This window comes from Sabethes cyaneus, chromosome 3 (assembly GCF_943734655.1).
Source record: "Sabethes cyaneus chromosome 3, idSabCyanKW18_F2, whole genome shotgun sequence".
Taxonomy (NCBI): Eukaryota; Metazoa; Arthropoda; class Insecta; order Diptera; family Culicidae; genus Sabethes; species Sabethes cyaneus.
Window position 1 is genome coordinate 84,567,071 of NC_071355.1, and position 23,863 is coordinate 84,590,933.

General features: G+C 36.8%; 1 protein-coding gene across 1 annotated transcript in view; it reads right to left on the reverse strand.

The window, feature by feature from the left end:
- Positions 1–237: 237 nt before the first annotated feature.
- LOC128744248 (ribosomal protein S6 kinase 2 beta-like) overlaps positions 238–23,863 on the reverse strand; it is a 37,091-nt gene continuing 13,465 nt past the window's right edge. The window contains exons 2-8 of the mRNA XM_053841103.1: positions 5,392–5,748; positions 5,022–5,330; positions 4,795–4,956; positions 4,405–4,727; positions 4,063–4,348; positions 3,431–4,006; positions 238–3,107 (exon numbers count right to left, since the gene is read on the reverse strand). Of these exons, the coding sequence (XP_053697078.1) occupies positions 2,742–3,107; positions 3,431–4,006; positions 4,063–4,348; positions 4,405–4,727; positions 4,795–4,956; positions 5,022–5,330; positions 5,392–5,748 (2,379 nt within the window). The 3' untranslated portion in view covers positions 238–2,741. The remainder of the gene's footprint in view (positions 3,108–3,430; positions 4,007–4,062; positions 4,349–4,404; positions 4,728–4,794; positions 4,957–5,021; positions 5,331–5,391; positions 5,749–23,863) is intronic.

The following is a 23,863-nucleotide window of genomic DNA, read 5'->3' on the forward strand; positions in this document are numbered from 1 at the left end:
AACAAATTTTTCAACTACAGCTTAATTAAGAATTATACACCGACAAACGACACAGCACAGATAAGTTAGTGTTAATTTAAAATTCAATTTAAAATACCCAAAACATGAAGTTTAAATTACGCAAAATAACCATATATAAAATATAAACTATATAAAATAAGCAAAAAACAAACCAGGCATGTTTCTTTTCCTGTGCGTTGAAAATTCCAGTACATTTGAATTGGATGTATACTTTATTATTTATATTTTCTTTGCAATGCGCATTAAACTTATTAACGTTGCTGATTAGTTTTTTGTTTCAATATGCCGCACTGGGAACTGATTTATTTTTGTTCTCGTCCGGATTCCTTATACACAAGAGTGTGAATCGATTCTTCAAAGTGCTGCTCATAATAATGCTAAATTATTGACATTAAATTCAGCTACTCACTAGTACATAAAAATATACAAACTATTCTTTTTCTTAGCATTGAAATATTTCCTCCACTGATAAAAAAAATATAACAAAGCTTCGTTCTAACGTATTAACAATTAAACATAAAAGATACTAAAACATAATACTTCTCCTAGGTTTTATAGTACTTATGACAAAAAGAAACAATGTAATATATATATATTAACCAAAAATTAGTAAAAACAATAGCGGCTATACCTTTTGACATAGGGTCATTTGTTATAATAATCATATCTAAAATGCAACTGGATTTGATCCAGCTTTACCTAGAAGCAGTAGCTAGCAGTAACCTAGAAAAAATGAGTGAGTTTTGTTTTATCCCACTCAAAGTATTAATCGAGGATTGTTGATAAAATCTATCAAATAATCAGTAAAAAAACACTGAAAAATATTTCTTGTTGCCCCATACATCCCTTTTATACGACATCTCGGAAAATTCTAAAATATATCGCTCGACCATTATTACAGGCAACGTTGCTTGGTTGATCTATATTGAATATACATATAACAATTTTGATAAAGGTTTGATTTTTGATAGTCCAACTGTGATGCGAAGATCATGTGTGTGCAGGTTTTGTTAAGGTTCTTGTTTTGTTTTTTTGCTAAATTCAATCCATTGTTATATCAAGCGACTGCACATCAAAAGGTGTAGGCTCAAACAAAAACACATACTATCTTAAAATAATAACGCCTATCACATATCACTTCTACAATCATTACCTCTACCAATCAAATATGTCACGTACGAATCCAAAATACTATCAAGAATGCTCAAATACATCTAGATCCTGACCTATTAGATTTGTATCAATCTCGGCTGACTAATTCGAAAACGTTCCGATTGCAAGTGAACACCCGCTCGAATCAACAACTCTGTTTAGTTTTCTTATGCTTTTTTTTTTGGTGTGTGACTCGTAATTTCTGCTTGTCTATTTAGTCACAGTGTATGGCACATTTATTATTGTAAATATAGTAATTTTCAGTAGTTTCATTTTATCGTTTATCTTTTTTGCTAGTGTACTCTAGTGATTTGAAAACATATCTGAAAAAAGGATAGAGAAGCTTTCAAGTGTTCGTTAGGTTGGTTTTTTTTTTCAAATATCGTTTAATAGTTTCACAATAGTGTATTCTCTGATAATTTTTCCATATTAAAATACTAATTGAACTTTAAATTTTGTGTATAGTGATTTACTTCTAGTTACTAATATTTCATAATGTTCTTTACGTATTCTAATAAAAGCAACGAAGACGTTCCACATCCACAAACAGCGCCGATGAATTGCGAGAGAGAGTGTAGGTACAGTAACGATACAAAATTTCGACAGCTTTGTGTTGCTTTATAATGGACAACCTTTGCACAATAAGTAACAGCGACAATATATTAGTGGGTTTTGCATGAATTATTTTCTCCGAATAACGAATGAATAGAAAGGATATATCACGATTGAAACCCTTTCAGAACTGACAGAAACATGCAAATTTACAGAAGAGCAGATGCCTGTTAGCATCAAGCACTTTATAAAAGTGCCGTTTAGATTGTACTGATGGTTACCTGTTTAAGAATCTCTTTGAAAAACTATTTAAGTGAGTCTGAGACAGATACGCTATAGGGAGCTGTACTGATTTTTTTGCTTAGTTTTTTTACCATTGGATAAAAATAAACTTTAATAAAGTTACAGAACATCAGCAAAATAGTCTCGATTTTCCAAACCATAAAGTGAAAATTTGCTTGCAAGTGGACTTGCACAGCCTTTAAAAACGTGTTTAAATTGCTGCCGAATAACGATTTTTGTACTATGTAGTGATAAGGGTTTTAACTTACGATAAACTATGAGTCCAGATATCAAAATATCTTAACGTCTGCAAAGTAATAAGGAACAAAATGGAACTAAAATGTATTTTATTACAATATGTGATCAAAACTCATTTTCCTGTATATTAAAAAACGTACAGCTCTGATATATATTTTGGTTAGGTTTGTAAAACTGTTTCTATCTTGATTACAAAACAATCCCATTATACGGGCTGGATAAAAAAGCTTTCGCATTACACTATTTCTGGAAGGATTTCATACACATGCATAAAGTGCGTGAGGACCAATTCCATTCCAAATTAATCGATCGACGAAAACTCGCAACTGTCCGGAATAAGCCGGATTGCCCCACACACATTATTTTCTCAATACCATACAACAGTTATACTAAATATGGCTCAACTAGGATCATACATACACGCATTTGAACAAACTTACAAACACACACACATACATAAACTGCAATCGTTGAAATTACGAATTGTTCATCTTGTCCTTTCTTCTCCTTGCCAAATCTGACATTCCAACCGGTCCAAGATTAGCTGCCTGGGGAGAAGAGATAGCTCGGAACGTAGCGTTAACGGCACCTTTGATGGCCTCCGTATTGTCTGCTGGGCAATGGGCGCAAATTGTTGGCACAGTTGCCGAAGACGTAACAGCTGCCGAATCGATAACTGTCTGTTGCCCTTGGTGTTGCAAGCCGGGATGATTGTATAACAGCCGGGATCGAGAAAGCCATGGATGCCGCAGAATCTGCGCCGCTGTAGGCCTACGCTGCGGGGCGATATGTAGCATCTGTCGAAGCAGCTCTTTCACTTCCTCAGATATACTGGGCCATTTCTTTAAATAGATAAATTAAATAAATGTAATATACGCGTCACAGTATCGTCGGGAGTGAGCATCTAAATGTAAAACATAAAGTTACAGTCGAGTCAGGATGAACAGATGATACTCTATACTTTAGTTATACTCTAATCTTTTATTTATACGTTAACCATTCAAATTCTTTTGGAGGTAAAAAAAATATATTTTATTTAAATATGTAATCCACACATATGTATTCCTGACCATCTGGTATTTAAAAATTATACCTCAAAATTTGAAATTGCTTTTGTCAATCCCTTAAATTTAAATTGCTTAAACAATTATTTGTACTAACTCACCCCTGTCTCCAAATCCACCTTCCCGGATCCTATTCTCGCCAAAATCATATCCGGAGAGTCATTCGGCGTGCTAGCGAACGGCGTCTTTCCATCAAGCATGATGTACAATAATACTCCAAGCGACCAGATGTCGCAAGCCAAATCATAGCCCTGTTTTTTCAGAACTTCTGGTGCCACAAAGTTTGCTGTGTAGCACGGAGTCATCAGCAACCCGTTGTCCGCTCGTAGCTGTTTGGCAAAGCCTAGATCACACAGTTTCAAAGATTCTGGCGTATGATTCACCGACGCGTATAGCAGATTCGAAGGCTTCAGATCTCGGTGCACTACACCATGCTCATGTAGATACGCAACGGCTGAAACTACTGTTTTTAGCACCGCGCTAGCTTCTACCTCGTTCATATACTGTATGGCGAGAATCCGATCTAACAGTTCGCCTCCTTTCAGCAATTCCATCACTAGATATACGTAGGTGACGTCCTCATGAACACCATATAAAGAAACTATATTCGGATGATTTCCATAACGTAACAAGATTTCTACCTCCTCCCGGCAGTCATGGCTCGATTTGTCAATAATCTGTTGGATAAATGCTTGCATAATAAATATTCATCAAAATCCAAACGATCTACTACCTTAACGGCATAATGCTTTTTCGTAGTCCGACTTTCACAGAGTCTGCAGATAGAGAATGTTCCTCGGCCCAACTCCTGCATCAGTGTGTACTCATCACCAAAGGCTCCTGGTTTGACGCCTGGGATTTCGTTCGAAAACGGTGACCTAGTTACTGGCTGTTGATTCATGAGACTTCCACTTCCATTCGCAAAATTCGGCGTCTCATCGTATAGTCCTGGAGCTACGAAACTAAAACCACGGAAAATTTCATGCGCGCTTGCACTGACCGGTCCACCAGGCGAATCCCTTAATAATAAAGCAATTAAAAAAATTATCGGTCTTCTAATATAAAAAATACCTACTTTGGGGATTTATTCGTGTACTCCGAGTCAAAGTAAAATGCATCGTCTCTAGAAACAGCCGGTATGAATGGAGGTCGAACATCTTTCCTCTCAAATGCAACCCAATCGACATTCGCAAAAAACTCATGCTTTTTGATATCTTCAATTCCGTTCGGACCCACTCCCAACCGATTCTGAGGATTCCGCTTGAACAATGCTCTCAACAAACTTTGGGCCTCAGGACTTAAGTTCTCCGGCATTCCCAATTTCGTTTTCAAAATTTGATTCATTGTGTCGTTCCGGTTACTACCGTGAAAAGGAAGGTTTCCGGTTAGCATTTCAAACTGTGCAAAGAAAAAAACTTCATTAGTATTGTTAAACACAACAATTTAGGAATGTTTGTAAGCTTACCATAAGCACACCAAAAGACCACCAATCTGCCGCGAATGTATGTCCTTTCCGGTTGACTACTTCTGGAGCCATATACTCGACAGTGCCACAAAAACTATACGTTTTCGAACCGTCCAGCGGTTGTTTTGATAGTCCGAAATCGGTTAAAGCTATGTGACCATCCTGTAGTAACGATGCAATAAAACTTTGTTGAATAGACATAAAAAAGGTTGAGAAAATTATCTTACCTGATCCAGCAAAATATTTTCTGGTTTCAAGTCCCGGTATATGATACCAAGACTATGCAAATGATTTAAGGCAAGCGCCAATTCTGCTAAGTAAAACTTGACATCCTCCTCGGTGAACATTACTTCCTTACTTAATCTTGTGAACAAATCGCCGCCACGTAGGAAGTCCAAAATAAGGTACAGTTTTCCCGGGGTTTGGAAGGCATAATGCAGCTTAACAATAAATGCATGACCCACATCAGCCAAAATATTGCGTTCGTTGGTACTGCGAACCCGATCCTTTACTTTCAATGTGGCCTTTTTTAATACCTACGATCAACAGAACTCAGCTACAGTATTCCACTGTAATAAGCGCTAAGAGAAAACTTACTTTCATTGCGTATAGTGTACCAGCGTCTTTGCCGACAATTTTCCTAACTAAGAATACTTTTCCAAACGAACCTTCCCCGAGTACTTTGAGCAGCTCAAACTGAGATGGATCAGCTTTCTCGTGACCTTCGCGCACAACATCCCGAATGTCATATTCTTGTTCATCGCCGGATTTCATCATTGCCATTTCCGTCGAGTCCAGGTCCATTGCTTCGACATCCATGCCACTGGAACACAGCTGCTGATACTGATTGTGTTGATGCAGCTGCCCCCCGGGATCGAGCTGCGGTGGCTGTTGACCGAGCAGCGCATCGTAGCTTTCATCAACAACCATCTCGACATTGTCCTGCGATGATGACTGGAAGAATATTAAAAAACAACTGAATTTAAACTATCTCAACAGTAGAAACCTTTAACAGTACATACTAGAGGTACGGGCTTCGTGTTAGATTTACCGGGAGAGAGAACTTCAGGATCACAAAAGAATTTCATTCGACATAAAATATTCATCTTTGCAGGACGCAACACGAAGGAAATATTTACAAGAAAATTAAACTGCAAACTGAGTAATACCAAAAATGTTAATGCTTCATAATACGAAAGTTTATGACAAGAGACATTCTGAAAAATAAGAAATAGCAAAAGAACATGCAGAAACGAAATTTTATGGCAATAATCACAATTCATCTTGTTAAAACCACATGCTAAACCGAACTCTAACAGCGAACATGAAATTGAACCGATTCTATTCTTCTTCGGCAAACAATTTAGATTCCCTTTGGTGGTTATAATAGAACAACAACATTCAACATTGACAACTAGGTGATCGAGTTTTTGCGTCTTCCCAGAAAACTTTGAAAGAAATTCTTCGATTTTCTCGGACATCGACTATTTTAAACAATCATAATTCATTAACCAAGTATGGGGATTTTTGAAATTTTGTACAGATTTTGACTGAAGGATCCAAGAATCCAAAAGTTTTGTATACGGGCATAGTTTATAGACTTATTAATGAAAACAGTATCTAAAAAATTTATTTTCCCAGAAAACTCCAAGGAAAATTTAACGATTTTCCAACATCACTTATTTCACTAAGTTCGAGACTCTGGAAACAATCGAGTAGAATAACAATAGATTTTTATGAAACACTATCGAATCACGACGGCCCCTGATTGGATCGGAATGACTGAGTAAATTTTGTTGTATGTTCATAAAAAAACTTGAATTAATCCACCTAGCTGTGTGACGTGGCCTTTCTACTGCAACATTTTTTTCTTTTATTAGTTTCTCTGGACCATCTGTAATTAAGATGACTATATTTTTAAATATCAGTTATCAAAACCCTTATTTAACGGTAAAATTCACAAGAACGTACTGCGATAATTATATTTATTTCGCAAATATTTGCAAGCATCATTTAATTTGTTTTATTGACATAATATTTACGTGATAATATTTATCTGACACGTATATAACACATAACACAAGATAATTTTTGCAGAATATAATTTTTAAATCAATTATGTAGAAAATTAGAAATTAAAGAAACAAGATGAAAACAAAAAAATAGTGCAAAAGCAGCATAGTAAACATGCTTGAGCATGGAAAAAATGATCGTTTTCCCAGCGCTACTCTTTTTTGATAGCATAAGCGGTCCCATATGCACACAATTGGTTTGAAATTTGTATATATTTATATAAGAAAATCAACCTATTAGCATTTTCAATCCTATACGTCATTTTATATCCATCCCATCTACTTTCGTTACTCGCGCCAAATTCAATTCATTGCCATGCTAAAATTAAACAGCATTTACTCGAATACTAACGCCTCTTAGTGAAAAACTTATGAAACTTTGTCTATCTACTGGAAGACCTTGGTCTATTGATTAACTTTGCTAAAAAACAGTAACGTTTTTATTGCAACATATACCAATATAAATTTGTCGTTTCACAGGCGTTGTACTAACAAAAAAGCGCGAGTGACCGTAGGTTAAAGGTTCGTATAGTTGTCCAATTCTGAGTAACAGAAGGTGGAGAAAATTAAATTAAATTGAAATTTTGATAAATGGAAATAAAATGAACTGAATTGAAAATTGACGATTGAAATGTTTCATCACTTTTCTTGTATTTCAAAGCAGATTGAAAAATTGTACACACATACATAGACACTTGCACACATACATGCATACATACACGCATACATACATACTTGATTGATATATTTTGGTTTTACACGTTTTAACGGTTTAATGTACGATGTTTAAGTGTGAAAGTTTGAATAACTTTTGAATAAATCGAACTTTCGTTTCGTTTTCGGTTTCGTTTGATAGATCTCAACAGGAATTTTAAAATAATAATAAATTGTAGAATATTTGTCATGGAATTAATCCTTATATGTAACAAAAATAAGTTTTAAATACTTTTTTCTCATATTTCTTTCTGTAACTTTCATACCACTACCCCAATTATCATGAAAATAGGAGGTCATAGTTTTTAAAGGCTTTTCTTTCATTTGCAATCAGTTTTGTTCAAATCGATCTAGGGACCCGTGAGAAGATGATGTCTCGTGTTTTTCGTATTTTTGTACATAACAGAACCTTCTTTCCATTTTCGGTTTCCAAGTGATTTTTATACCTTTATAGAGTAGGGCGGGGTATAAGTGCGATGTTTTAAGTTGTCATCAATTTTCGTGAGATATAAAAAAGGACAACAACAAAATATATTTTATAGTGATAAAGAAACTCAATGTCTTCACATTCAACTATAAATCATTCGGAATAATAGTGTTATGCAAAATAAATTCTTCATTCTTCTGATCAAGTGCCGATTCGCACTTTTACCCCACTAGCGGGGCAAAAGTGCGAATACCGCGGACCAAAAGTGCGAAACTCGAATCTTTGAAATTAGCACAGCAGTAGCTAACAAAACCGTATTATCTTTAATCTGCGCTATGTTTCGGTAAGGATTATTTTCAATTGGCACCTTTCCTATTTTGCGCTGATGTATTGCAGCCTCCGTCAAATCGAAACTTTTCCAAACGTTTGTTTTTTGTTTCATCAGCGGAAAAACATTGTTTTCCTCCGGCCAACATCTGTAGAGCACACAGTTTTCTGCAAACCTTCCATTTCTAGTAACTGTAATATAGTGCCCAAAGCTATATATAATTAGCTATACATTTTTGCCTCGTTCATGAACTTTTACCCCGCTAGGCACGTGACGGGGTTTGATTAAATTATGGAAAAGCGAAATATATTTTGTGAATTCTATTCATCGTATTTTTAAAACAGATTTGTGAGTGATGTAAAACGCTGCTACAAATTTTCAACAAATAATATCCTCCTGTTGATATCGTATTTGCCGTATAACGAAAAATTACATCAAAACCATCCTAAAATAACATTTGCACATAACTCAGCAACTATGCTTCGTAAGCAATCAAAGTTTACGTTAGATTCAAGCTGTCAAAGTAGTCACCTATCCATGCCAATGTAGTCAATTTACTCGATATCTGCACCGATAAATCATTGAATCGCACTTTTACCCCAATCGCACCCCTCGTTACTCTACTATATATTTATATAGTAGAAAGGCAAAACATATATGTATTTAATTCAGAATCAGGCAAAGTGATTTCCCGAGTTTTCTTTGAAGTTTTCCTCCACTGTAAACATTTTTTTCCTGATTATGGATGAAATTTAGTTACATATACATTTTCATAAAAAAAATTGTTTTACGGTGCTGCGATGATTATTGAATTATTTATGATTTTTTTTTAAATAAACGATGTCCGAGAAATAAGAAAATTTGCCTGAGTTTTATAGAAAAATAGAAGACCAAAATTTTGAAACATTTTTATCGTTTATAAATTCACTAAACCTGTATACATAATTTCATAAAATTATGCGATCCTGCAGTCAAAGCTTGATTTATACTGAATTTTGGAAAAATCCTTTAATCTTTAATGAACTGACATTAAATAGCCTGAATTGTAGTAAGGTTCGAACCGATGCGATGACCATCCGCTCAAACCAATCTGTGACAATTTTCAATTAGAATTTTCCAATAAAAAAAATACAAAATGTTCGTTAATCAATTGAAGTTTTTTGAGCGTTCTAGGCGTCAGTGTCAATTAATAGTGGAATGCAATTGTGAAAAAGTTTCCTTTAATTTCAACAACTAATAATTATCAATATGTATTTGCATTTGCAAGAATTATTAACTTAAATCTTTGCTTTTATAATATTCCCTTCTATCATCTATATCAGTGATGGCCAAATTGCGGCCCGCGGGCCGCATGCGGCTCTTGAATATGGTCCTTGCGGCCCGCGAACTCGTTCGATGGATGGACGGGTCGGATGAATTTGTTAGAAGTCATTTCGGGCCGCGGATCTATTGAGGAGATCTGATTGCTTATACCGTGGCCACCACTCATCTATATCATACATATCATCCACTCAAATATTTTAATAAATTTTAACTTTAATATCCAAACTGGTAGATAAAAATTATTCCAAATTTTTTTATCAACCTTTATAGTTGTGACGGCGAATTGCGTTAACAATTAATCTTTTCAATATTTTACCTTTTCTTAACGAAAAAGACAATTACAAAATAGTACTTTTACTTACCATTACCATGTGATTTCAACAACGAATGAAAGCTAATTATATGGCGGGAATTTTTCTGTTTGACTTTTTCCTATGTCAAAGAAAATGTGTTTCAATGGAGGCGCGTGGTGCACGCTAATATTACTTTATAAAATGGTGCCTGAGGTATTTGAAATATCATACGTTTACTATCTACACTAAATGTGATCAGCCCCTTATTGAGCCATAAAAAATAAAAAGACTTTCTTTAGCTATTTACTAGGAATTAATCCGAAATTATGGCGGTGGGGCTATTGAAAAATAGTTGTTAAAATAAACAAAAGCTTTGTTTATTAAATAAATTTACACAACCGCTCTCTATCCTTATTGTTAATATAGACGTACGTAATATTACATGCTACTTAACAGTCTCGAGAGAAATTTCCTAAAAGAAAATGTTTAATGCTTAAGCATCATAGCAGCAAATCTGGTTACTACTAAATGAGGCGAAATACTTTGTGGCATCAAAAAATAACAGAAGATGATAACAGTATGTGAATATTAAACTCAAAACACGTACGATACAATCGGCTAAATTCGAATCGGGGCGACAGATGTGCTAATTGCATGTCCAAAGGGCTTAATTCGAACAGCCTCGCCGCCCCGCCCGATGGCAGTAGAAAAAGGAAAATTGTGCATTCCGTGCTGTTCCCATTCGTTCCGATATGGGCATAAAACTAGGTCGTTTATTGCAAACGCTATTGCACGGAGCAGTTCCTACGAGAAACGACGTCCAGCATATATCCTATTTATGTGCTATCAATGCCACATATCCACCGTAACAACGTGTAAAAAGCTTTCGAGTTCGGTCGACAATATGACCGCAGTAACCGTGAAACCATCTACGGCCAATAATAGTAATGGAAATGGAAAAGAAAAATCCCAGCCGGCAATCAATCTGCAGCTATTTATAAGTGCGTTGTACACACTGTAGATATCATTGTCTCTCTTAGATTGAAAAACAAGAGCACGGATATATGTATACGGGTATATGTTTATTCAGATCGATTCAATGAAGTTCACGAAGTGTGACTTTCCCTGGAAAGCATTTACGTACTTAAGATCCAAACACAATTGATACGTATGCGTTCCACATAATCTGTCAGATGAAATATAATGGATAAACTATCAAATTTCCGGAATACAAGCGCAAACGTATCAATACTTGGATCTTAATGTAGCAACAATGATCTGATTCGCAGAAATAACAAACTGTCTTCTCAACTTCAGCCAATTGCTTTTTATGATCAGTGGATTGCAAGCCGGTAGGAACATGCAGTTTGCTCATTGGGTTTATTAACATTTAATAATCATTATACCTAATTGTTCCTAGCGTATCGAAATACTTCGATTTTCCCAAGTATATAAAAGGGCACCAATGGATTACTTTCATGTAAACTATGTTGCTGGATATTTAGAGTCTGTACTCGTTAGCAAAGACTGCTGCCCAACTCTGCACTTAGGTAAATGATTATTATTATTTTTTATAGAGACTTTGCCTAATTTGGAATTCGCATCTGTGATTATTATTAACATTAGTGACCAAGCCTTTAGACGTGGTACTGGTCAACAAACTAGATCTTGTATGTTCGAAACTAACTTGGTTAATTTCGCTTTAGATGCCACCATCAATGAGCCTTACCTTACAGTCAGTCCACAATCATGGGTCACACACAATTATGGGTCATTTTAGCTTTAGCTGCTAATTTCCGTTTAAATATCACCTAATGATTGATCAAATTCGTAGTGCTACTTATGAGTGACAATTTTGTCAATCAATTAGTATAATATTCACGCATTATTCGACAGATTAAGGGGACATAAACGACTAAATTTTTTTTAAGATCGTAAATTTTTTATTTCAGATTTTGATTTTGCAGTTTTTCCCCTTATTTCGATACTTATTTTGTAATGATCCGACCACGGGAAGTGGCCGAAAAACGATCGAACACATAGGCATTCCAGTGCGATGTAGAACAACCTCGCCGGAATAAAACGCCGCTCCTGTAAAACCACGAATTTCAAACTTTATGTACCTTTTTCTCAAAAACTACATAACGTATTGGAACAAACTTTTTTTTTGTTTTGTTGGTAGAAGCTTGGCAAAGACTTTTATAACTAGGTTCCAGTTATACAGCGAATCTGATGGATCTGTACTGCCAATATCAGCGTTACGGGAGTTACAGTGCTTAGTACAAATACATAGTATGTTGTACAATACAAATATGCACCACAACATGCGAATCGATATCTCAAGTCACAATTTCGGTACAAGAGGTTTAGCTAATCTAATCCTTAGAAGGCCGAACACGGAGCTGCTGAAAAAGTCCTTCTCTTACTTCGCAATATCGCGTTACAACACGTTGCCTGTCTCAATAAAAAATGAACGAATTCAATGGAAATTCAAAAGAGATGTTAAAGCTCACTTGCGGAAAAATTTACGTTGCTACATACTATAAACAGCGATGAATCTCTGGAGAATGGCTATGAATCTACCAACCCAGTTCCAACGAATAGCTGTGGGAGTTCGACCGGGACGCACGCAACGAGGCACTATGAGAGCCCCTGTTCACTCTGACCCAGCCATGACCTTTAGCGGAAATTCGCCTATTCGTGACGATTAAAAAGAAGGACTAAAAAGAACCACTACAGCCATATTGCTTGGTGCCATCCATGACGTCCCGGTCCTGAGGTCGGGATTGAAACAGGGGTCTCTCAGCCTACATTTTTAGGCAAGTATGCGTGATTTCAAGATCTTTCCCTCCCTGAAGTTTTTCAACTTCCAGTACTACGTCGAGCTCATCAACCTACTTCGCATCACCGGTGATTCTCATTCGTCAAAAAAACCATCAGGCCCTGAAATGTCCGTCTCCGTCTGTGATACGTAATTTAATCAATCATTATTTGTAATCATATATTGTAATAGTTCTTGCCCTTCCTTAAAAGAGTATTAAGCTCACTGGAAGGGCACTTTATTGTAATTGTGTTGAAATGATGAAAAGGTTTTGTGCCTGTGGGAAAAGAGGCTATTGCTTCATTCCCAGGGGTTTTTCTTTTCCTATTAATAAAAGTAAGTTTTCAAGTTCAAGTTCAAGGTTTGTAAACTACACACAGCTTGAGAAAAAAGTAAAAAGAAGAAAAAAAGATGACCAAAAAAATAAAATTTGTCTTCTTTTTTTTCTCTGGCTGTGTTTCGTTTACAAAGCATAAAAGTTATAAAAGTCTTTGCCAAGCTTCTACCAACAAAACAAAAAAAGTTTGTTCCGATGCGTTGAGTAGTTACTGAGAAAAAGGTACATAAAGTTTGAAAATCATGGTTTTACAGGAGCAGCTTTTATTCCGACGAGATTGTTCCACATCGCACTGGAATGCTTATGTGTCCGATCGTTTTTCGGCCACTTCCCGTGGTCGGATCATTACAAAATTAGTATCAAAATAAGCGGAAAAGACTGCAGAATCAAAATCTGGAATAATAAATTTATGACTTTTTAAAATAATTTAGTCTTTTATGTCCCCTTATGAGAAAATGACCCATAATTGTATGTGACCCATGATTGAAGACTGACTGTACATCTATTAAGAAAAGTAATGTTGTTTCTGTATCTAAAATACAATTTTCCGATTTTGTTGTTCAAACGTTGCCGCAACTAGCGAGAGCGCTTGAAATATGAAACAAAATTCGATCACCACTTTTGTACCAAAGTACATAGAAAATAATATGCATTATAAACATTACATGTTTAAAATTACCATTTACATTGATTTTCAATCAAATAAATTCAACTTGCTTCTTTACAAGACATTTATCGATTTTTTACAAAAAATACTACTTGCCATTCTATTGAACACTTAATGTCAGTTTCCTAGAAACCTAGCATAGAGCCAGGTTCCGCCTTCTGAAAAAAATACTAATTAGCAGTGTATCTGTTTAGGGAGGGAAATGAAACAATAAACATAGATAGTCATTGTGTCCCGATTGGAACGTGAGCGTACACTTAGTAGCGGCGTTGACTTATGTCAATTTTGCCCAGTAAGAATCCAGATATTTTGCTACGCCAACAAATTAGTTGCCATGCCAGTAACCAACGAAAGATGGGAAAACTGGCGCGTGGCAACGAACTATCTCCCAGCAACAGGGTAGCTCTACCCACGCACACCCTGAAAAAGTACATTGTGATCCCGTTCGATTGAAAAGCAGAAAAGAAAACTTTCTATAGCGTGCTGCAAAACTGCTACATTTGCTGTGAGTCCTTTAGTGATTAGATTGTATCACAATCAGAGCTAAAGAGCAGAAGCATTCTTAAAGCAAAGTTAACAGAAAATAAATTTTTCTATTAGGTACCCTTTCTCAATTCGAATAAAATTTTACTTGTGCATAATCGCGAAATGACATTTCAAATCCCACTGGATGCCTCACTTATTGTATGAAATATTCTCAACAATATATTTTCTCTGATTTGACCAGCTCGATATATCTACTTATCTATATTAGACAACTTTAACACAAAATCATTTTCGCTTCATTGACATTACTACTTTTTGGTTTTCCACATATTCTTCGCTACTTTATTCAAATTCCGATTCCAAGTGTTTGCAAATCTTTCTGTTTTGCTCTGCGCTTCCTGGTTCTTCTTTCCTAACAAACAACCGGTCAGGAAATTTACACCGCTGTAGAAATTTTTGAGTGAAACTTTGATTGAAACTTCTAACAAACGATATTTTTTCTGGTTTGTTAACAAAATGTACTTCAGCAAAAGTAGCCAACTCCCAACCTTCGCTCACGACCTTGACATCATTACTAGAAACCTTGGAACGGCGGGGAAAAATCTATGCCAGACTAAACACAGAGGCTAGGAGAATAGGGTTTCAAATCGAAAACAAATATATTGTAGGAAGAGGCTCCAGAGAAAGCAACGTTTGCCTGCCACTGGACTGTAACTGTTGACAGCGATGAACTGGAAGTGGTTGATGAATTCGTATATTTGGAATCTCTGATTACCGCCGACCATAACACGAGTAAAGAGATTCAGCGACGCATTCAAGCTGGTGATCGAGCCTACTTTTCCATCCGTAACACACTTCGATCAAGGAGCATACGCCATCGCGCAAAGCTGACGATGTATAAAACGCTAATCAGACCGATAATCCTCTACGGACTTTACTTGAGACAGTAACTTTGCTTACGGAAGACATACGTGCACTTGCCGTATTTGAACGAAAGGTGTTGCGGACTATTTTTGGCGGAGTACAAATGGAAAGCGGAGAGTGGCGGAGGCGTATGAATCACGAACTACAGGCACTGCTTGGAGAGATTCCCATCGTACAACCTAGCGAATGTTAGGAGACTACGGTGGGCCGGCCACATCACCGGACGACTATGCAGTGGAATCCGTTCTCTTCAAGAACCCCACCGGCACCAGGAATAAAGGGGCCTAACGTGCTAGATGGCTCCACCAAATTGAAGCCGACTTGCATATGTCGAGACGCGCAACGAATTGGCAACGAGTAGCCCAAGACAAGACCGAGTACAATGAAGAGGAATTCTTGATAAGGCCATAGCTACCCCGGATCTCGGCTGAATAAGTAAATAAGTAAGATTTTGAGCTTCGTTCACTAAACCAGAGCCAGCCGGAGCGAAAAGAAGAAAACACACCACCCATTCCACGCATTCTTTTTTCTCAAGCTGTGTTTCTTTTGTAGGTATAAACAAATTGAGTAAATTGTATTATATAATTGTATACGGGTCATTCCACGCGAAGTGTCCGAGACCCGTGTATTCGACCATCACGGATTTGAACCAAATTTTGCCAGATTGTTCGTTTTCGGGCATAAAGTAAAAAATCCAAAATTTGGCACCGATCGGCCATTCCCTCGATTAATGGGAGTACCTCCATTTTTAAGGAAAATACCCGTTTTTGTCAAAACCTCTTATTTTCTTTTGCGTATATCTCCGGAAATATAAAGTTTAGAAACAAACTATTTTCACATTTTCAAAGAAAATACCCAGGGAATTCGAAAAAGATATTATTTTTGAGCACCAGAGTTGCCAAATATTTTTAAACTCAATTTGAAAACTAATGTAATGTGCGAAAACTAATGTAAATTTTTCTTTCAATGAAGACAATTTGATTTCAAAAATTCCAACTTCATCGTGTTTCGCAGATTTTTTTACATAAGAATCACTCATCGCCCCGAGGTATTCTTTGCCAATCCCCCATTATTAATGTAAAACTAAGAGCAAAATAACTTTTTCTTGAAGCAGTATATTGCCCATTGGGTATTTTCTCTTGAAAATTTGTGTAGAACTAGTTTAGAGTGTATTGATTACACTGTATTTTTATCGCAGTCAGTTTTTCGAAAATAGGAAAAAACGGCGTCACCAGAAAAGGAACGTCGCGAATTGATTTTGCGCAAGCACCTGAAAAATCCTCAACCCTCTTATCGGGACATCGGAAAACAACTCGGAATCGTGCAGTCAACTGTGAGTCAACTCTGAGTATCGAACGGAAGGAGAAATGCGGTCAGAATGGATGTTTTATTAGTGATGAGGAATACAAGCGTGTCGTGGAAGCGTTTAAGGTGAATCCCAATGCTTCGGTCAAGGATGTGGCCAAAAAGTTGAATCTGTCCAAGTCTTTCGTTCAGAGAGCCAAGTAACGAGAGGGACTGCATACGTACAAAGTACAGACGGCTCCAAATCATGACGAACGGCAAAATACGGTGGCAAAATACGAACGGCAAAAAGTCACGGACGCAGAAACTGTACATCCAGATGCTGACGAAGCCTCATTGTCTCATCATGGATGATGAGACTTACGTCAAGGCGGACTACCGGTACCTTCCGCGGTTACTGTTCTTCACCTCCCAGCACAAGTTTCATGTTCCGGAGGAAATAAGAAAGCATTTCAAAGTTTGCCAAGAAATACATGATTTGGCAAGTGATCTGCTCATGTGGCAAACGGAGTGAGCCGTTCGTGACCACCGGGACTGTAAATAGGCAGATCTATCTCAAGAAGTGTCTACAGAAGCTTCTGCTTCTCTCTTGAATCAACACGAAGGCCCTACGATCTTCTCGCCGGATCTAGCTGGATGTCCTGGAGGCAACTGGGTCGCTTTCGTACCCAAGCACATGAACAATCCCCCCCCCCCCCCCCCTTAGGCCAACTCATTCCGCGCTCTTTGATACTTTGCCAAAATCTCTCTCGTGGATATCATTAGATAGTTTTTCCAAGCTCTTTTTTTCCTCTCTAACGCTTGATGGCATCCCCGTCAAACAATCATTTCGTGCACTCGAGGTTTCCACTCCTAGCACCGCGGTTGTTGTGACCTCGTTGACGGCCGAGCGTATCATACTCCATCCTTTTTCGAGGGTCGAAGCATCTAGCTCCGCAGAAGAAGACAGAGCTTCATCCAGTACGCGCGCGTAGTTTTCGGCAACTGGCGGGTTGTTTAACTGCCGAATGTTTAACCGAGAAGGGCGGTTTTGTCGCGAGGTATAAACCGTCGATAGTTTTAAGCGCACATGTACTGCTACTAGGTAATGGTCCGAGTCGATATCCGAACCCCGTAGGGAGCGTACGTTGGTGATGTTCAAGAAAAACCGGCCCCCGATAAGAATATGGTCGAGTTGGTTCGAAGTTCGTTGGTCAGATGGCTTTGTGGATATCTTTGTGGGAAAAGAAAGTACTTCTGATAACCAAATCTCGGAAAGCTGCAAAGTTGATGCATCACTGGCTGTTGTCGTTCGTGTCGGTGTGCAGGCTATAGGGCCCGATCACCGGTCTATACATTGCTTCCCTGCCGGCTTGGGCGTTCATAGCCCCGATAACGATCTTGATGTCCTGTCGTGAGCAACTGTCGTACGTTGCCTTCAGCTGCGCATAGAACGCTTCCTTCTCGTCGACGGATATACCTTCGTGTGGACAATGTACGTTTATGATAGTATAATTGAAGAAACGGCCTTTTATCCTCCACACGCACATCCTTTCGTTGATCGGTTTTCAGTCCATTATGCGATCCTGCATTTTGCCCAACACTACGAAGCCTGTTCCCAGCCCGTTGGGCTTTACCGCCACGGATCCTCCACACCTTCTCGCCTTTACGACATATCTCCTGTAGTGCCACGATGCCAAACTTTTGGGGTTGAAACTGATCGAGCAGCACTCTGTCGCCACCTACGAAATTTAGGGATCTGCAGTTCCAGGTACCAAGTCCTCATTCCATGTCCTTATTTCGTCGCCTTTGTCCATGCCGAATGTTCCGCGTAACGGAGCGCTACATAGTTGAGAATTTTACAGACTACAAGAGATACAAAACGATGTCGGTTATATTGTTATTCAAAGGCGTACTCATCAAAAATATACTTGTGCTACAGTTTTAGCTTGATGTAATGTTATTCTGCATTGAATTTTTTTTTAAAAGTAAGCCAAAATATTTCGGGGGGAGGGGGGCAAGGCCCCCGGGCCCTCTGGCTACCTGGCTGGTTATTGCATCAATATAAAATATATTTTATTGTTGTGCTTCTTTATATCTCATGAAAATAGATGTCAACTTCAAACAACGCACTTATGCCCCGCCCTAGTCTAATGTGTACAATCCGAGATCGTATAATCCATGTTTTTCTTCAATGTTAAAATACAGGTGTGGAAACTACCCGCTGTTACCCCTATTACCAGCTCTGCTATTTTCAACAACAAGGGTTTAGGCTAATAATCCTAAATAAGAAAAAGGCGAAGCGGTGAGTTTTCCTTCCCTCTTCCTGCACATGTAGGTTTCAACATTAATTAATCAATTATTTAATTAATTAATATATTAATAGTGTTAATTGCATAAAAGGCACATTAGCTCTACACAAAACAACAGAACTTTAACTGGTTAAAAGTTATTACGTTGAGCACCTGTAACGGATTGCCAATTACAAAGGTCCTATGTAATGCTTCTGGGTCATTCCACGTCAAGTGTGTGAGTGCCATGTAATCGACCTTCTCGGATTTGAACCAAATTTTGTCAGATTGTTTGTTTTAAGTCAGCAAGAAAAAATCCTAAGCTTGGTGCCGATTGGACGTCCCCTTGATTAATGGGAGTACCTCCATTTTTAAAGAAAAGAAATGCTAATTTAGTTTTTAAATCGAATTTAAAAATATTTTGCAGCACTGCTCCTAGAAATTAATATTTTTCGGATTCCTTGGACAATTTCCTTTGGAAACATGGTAACATTGTTGTTCTAAAGCTAGTGTTTTCAGAGTTACAAGCAAAAGAAAATAAGGGGATTTGATGAAAACGTGTCTTTTCTTTAAAAATGGAGGCACTCTCATTAATCGAGGGGACGTCCAATCGGCACCAAGCTTAGAATTTTTTCTTGCTGACCTAAAACGAACAATCTGACAAAATTTTGTTCAAATCCGAGAAGGTGGATTACAAGTTTGTACTTTTTCTCGGTCACTTGACGAGGGATGACCCTTAAATATTGAAAAAATTTAAATATATTACTAATATACGCTACGATCCCCGATCAATTATCGCGATATGACTAACATGAATTTTAAACTTACCTGGATTACGAAAGACTAATTCCAATTTTGTTTAAATATAATCCTACAACAGCATACTTTTATTATAACGTATCTATGAAATAGTTTCATATATATTATACATCTTATGTTACACTACTTTCAAACATTGAGACCATATAAACTAGGAACAACAAGGAGTTTTTCCCACGATCAAAGTATTAGGCATACAACAATCAACAATAAGATTACAATAATCATTACAATACTTATTGTCTTAATAACCCTATTTATATTGGTATGTGCCTTAGCATATTTAAAAATAAAGAACTGAAATATAGTACTAACTAAAAGTTATTTATTTCATGCATGCTAAACAATAGTAAACTCAAAACGAAAGTATGCAACGAAATTAGTAAATCATGCACATCTGTAGAAAAACATAGTCTGGTGTAAAGTCCTTTCTTTTTTAACATATTTCGCCATTAGGTAACATTGAAACACGTACCAACATCTATGAAAAAAAAGGTTGACAGATCCAAAATACAAATAAAACATCTCTCATAATATCATGACACATAACATGGGAAATAAAATAATTCGCTTTGAAAGTCGATAATGCGTTGCGATTGAATCAACAAAACCAACAACTATGTAAAACCAGAATATCGTATGACCAAAAACGAAAAGAAAAACTCAAATGCAAACTTTCAGCGATGGGGCGAAGGGAATAAGATATTGAATGTGATAGAGATAGTAAAGAGAAATATCGATAAAAACAAAGGGAATTGTAATGTGATGACGTTTACGTACAGAAACTATCCGGAGACCTGAAATCGAGTTAGACACGCCGTGCGCTGAAAAACACAATACAGTGAATGAGAGCGAGATTCGATGAACTTATGCTTATATGTTGGTATGTACGGTTCCGCTTGCTGGCAAGGTCGATCTCGTACAAGCAGATTCCGCAGTTTCTCATATACTTTCTCGGCCATTTTCCCGGAAGAAATGGCGAGAAAGTATTGATTTGCGAAAAAGATCCGTAAATGCGGAAACGCAGTACGAGCCATTTGCAGATGAAAACCAGTTTTATTCACAGAACAAATTAGAATGCATCAACAGAAATTAAATGAGAAGGAAAACCACCAATCGTGTGTGTGCTTGAGAAATGGAAAGAAAATGTGGCCGTAATTAGAAGAAACTAAAGTAGAATAAACAACATGCAGCGCAGGATATGTAAGGTTTAAAAGCCCTTTTATATAAGCTATGACTAGGTAGCGCAAAAAGTGTAAAAGCAATATTGCTTATCAGTGTAACACGTGCCGGGTGTTGTTTATAAACAAATAGAAGCGACAGTAAATATAATTGGTTTACTGACGCTGAGAGTATATGGGTCATTCCATGGGAAATTTACAGTCAAATTTTTTTTTCTCTTCGGAATATTTTTTTTACGTTTTTTGTTCAAAAAAAATCGACACGTATTTTTGTGTTTCGATGTTACTCTTGGAATTCGCAAGATATGATTTCTTAAAGTATTGTAATCCGAAAAAATCACTATTTTTTAAATACTGATTGTAAACATAGTTTGTAATATCAAAAAATAACTTTCTACCAGATGTGTTCACTATTCCACAAGCTTTCAAAATTGGTATACCATACCTCCTCTCGATTGTTTTTCAATAGTTAAATAGTGCATTTTTATAAACAATTGCAATTTTTTCAAAGTTGGAACTTTTTTTTCTCGATTTTTTTTATTTTAAAATATTTGTTCGTCTTTCTCGCAGAAGCATGCAAAATTTGGAAATGGAGAAATGAAAACTCTGGAAGTTATGAGTTTTTATGTCTCAGCGCGTGTGTTAATGTGAAGCGAGCGGTAATGCTCAATCGATGTTCTAACCCACGGGCAGCTTCATAACGAAGCCGCCTTTGATGCTATTAAGTGTAACGTGTCATTGAAGCACACGCGTTCGTCCGCCCGTTTGCGTTAATGTGCGCGCTTCGATATAAAAATTCATAACTTCTAGAGTTTTCATTTCTCCATTTCCAAATTTTGCATGCTTCTTCGAGAAAGATGAACAAATATTTTAAAGTAAAAAAAATCGAGAAAAAAAAGTTCCAACTTTGAAAAAATTGCAATTGTTTATAAAAATGCACTATTTAACTATTGAAAAACAATCGAGAGGAGGTATGGTATACCAATTTTGAAAGCTTGTGGAATAGTGAACACATCTGGTAGAAAGTCATTTTTTGATATTACAAACTATGTTTACAATCAGTATTTAAAAAATAGTGACTTTTTCGGATTACAATACTTTAAGAAATCATATCTTGCGAATTCCAACAGCAACATCGAAATACAAAAATACGTGTCGATTTTTTTTGAACAAAGAACGTAAAAAAAATATTCCGAAGAGAAAAAAAATTTTGACTGTAAATTTCCCGTGGAATGACCCATATGTATGTTGCTTCATATCAAGGCGCTTGGAAATTTCTCCTGTTTGCTTTAAATGTTGCTGGTATGTTCTCGCATATCAAACACAAAACAAGTATGACGAGTATTTTTCGAAGTGTGCGGAAAGGTTCTGCCAAATTAACTTTTCATTGTAAAAATAGGAAAAAATATTTTATATAAGCTATAGTTTTTACAAGTTTTAAAATTCTAGGTATCACTCACAAGATTTATAGGACATTTCAGCTTCTGGTTAAATCTAGATTCAAACATTCATATTAAATCAATCATATTCAATCAATCAAGTGTCTTTTAAGAGGGGAAAGCAATGATGACCCTTTACAATTTCAATAGCAAGCCTTTTCAATGATCATAAAAAGGGAAGCAAAGCCTAGGTGCTACATTCCGTTATCGAAACTTAACCTTCTGTTTTTATACGACAGACTTCGCAGCCAGCTGTTAGAGTACAGGAAAATTGCAGGGCCAGTTGCTACGATCCTACTGACTCTAACAGCCTCTCCCAGCCGAGATTCGAACATACGACTACTGGCTAAAAGGCACTAATAAAACTTTTGTAAACATATTTACCGCATTTTCATTCGTAAGTTTAACCAAATAATGTATCTTGCTTGCGTCAACAATGCGGTGATACCACGAGCGGTACCATCCCACTTCTTCGATTCTTTTGAGACTAACAAATCTCGCAACTTTTTGATCCTATTAGCATCAGTTTACGTGTTTTATTAATTGAGGGCACCTCGAATAAATAACAATCAAACATGTTCGCTCGAAGATTGATTCGCATCAGTGCGAAGATTGAAAATTTAGCATCAATGCATTTAAAAATATAACGTTCATTCCATAGAATTTACTGTCAGGATGTTAGCTTCGCTAAATATATTTTTTGCGCAAGTACTACTAGATCAACAAAGCTATCTTCATTACTCCGCTGAATCATCAGAATATTAAAATATAGCTTTGGCTGCCTTTCCTGAAAAATACCTTCCCAGATTATCTTATCAATAATATGATAATGCATTGCAGTTTTCTACGAACACAAGTTATGTCAGCTTTAGAATGTACATTGGTTTACTGATATTGATACCGTGTGTGGCTATTTTTATTACAGAATCGTGACACTATATCACGGGCGTCACGCTATGTCTGTCTGAAACGCATGAAGCAACTTTGATGTACATAAAACTGCCTTTCACAGCATGTTAGTACAGGCCTTCACGATTCAGAATCTACTAATTTTAAAACAATCCATCGGAAAAAAATTAATTTGTATGTTTTAGCGGTGAGTGATTCTGCTTGAAATGCGACACTAATGACACGAGGTCCTTGAATATTGAAACTTTAATGCTTAATTCATTGGAATGAAATAGTTAAAACTGAGAATTACACTTTTACTAACTCGAAACAATGGACCTCTCGTTTACCAAGGAATCAGACAGTTTTCACAAAACTTAATTTGTTTGTAAATAATGACATCTTTATAATGCGATATTTTGTAAATTGTTCTCATTAAAAAATGACAAATGATTCGATTTTGTGAAGAGGCAGGATAAAGCTTTCAAATAAAATGAAAAATCTGTAGCAGACAACATGGATTTGCCATCATATTTGATTTGGTCACAAAATCGTCTTTTTCGCATGTTTGCATCAAACCGATTTTAATCTCTCTATCTTTCCTCCTCGCAAAAATAATACTCGACTCGAATCCGGTTGGTACTAGACGCAGAGGTGCGCAGCGTGCTCGATGGTGCTCGACCAAGTGGAGCAAGACCTGGAAAGTGGATCGAATATGTTTTGGTGGAACATTGTTATGCAGGTGAAATCCTAAGGGACATCGCACCATGATATT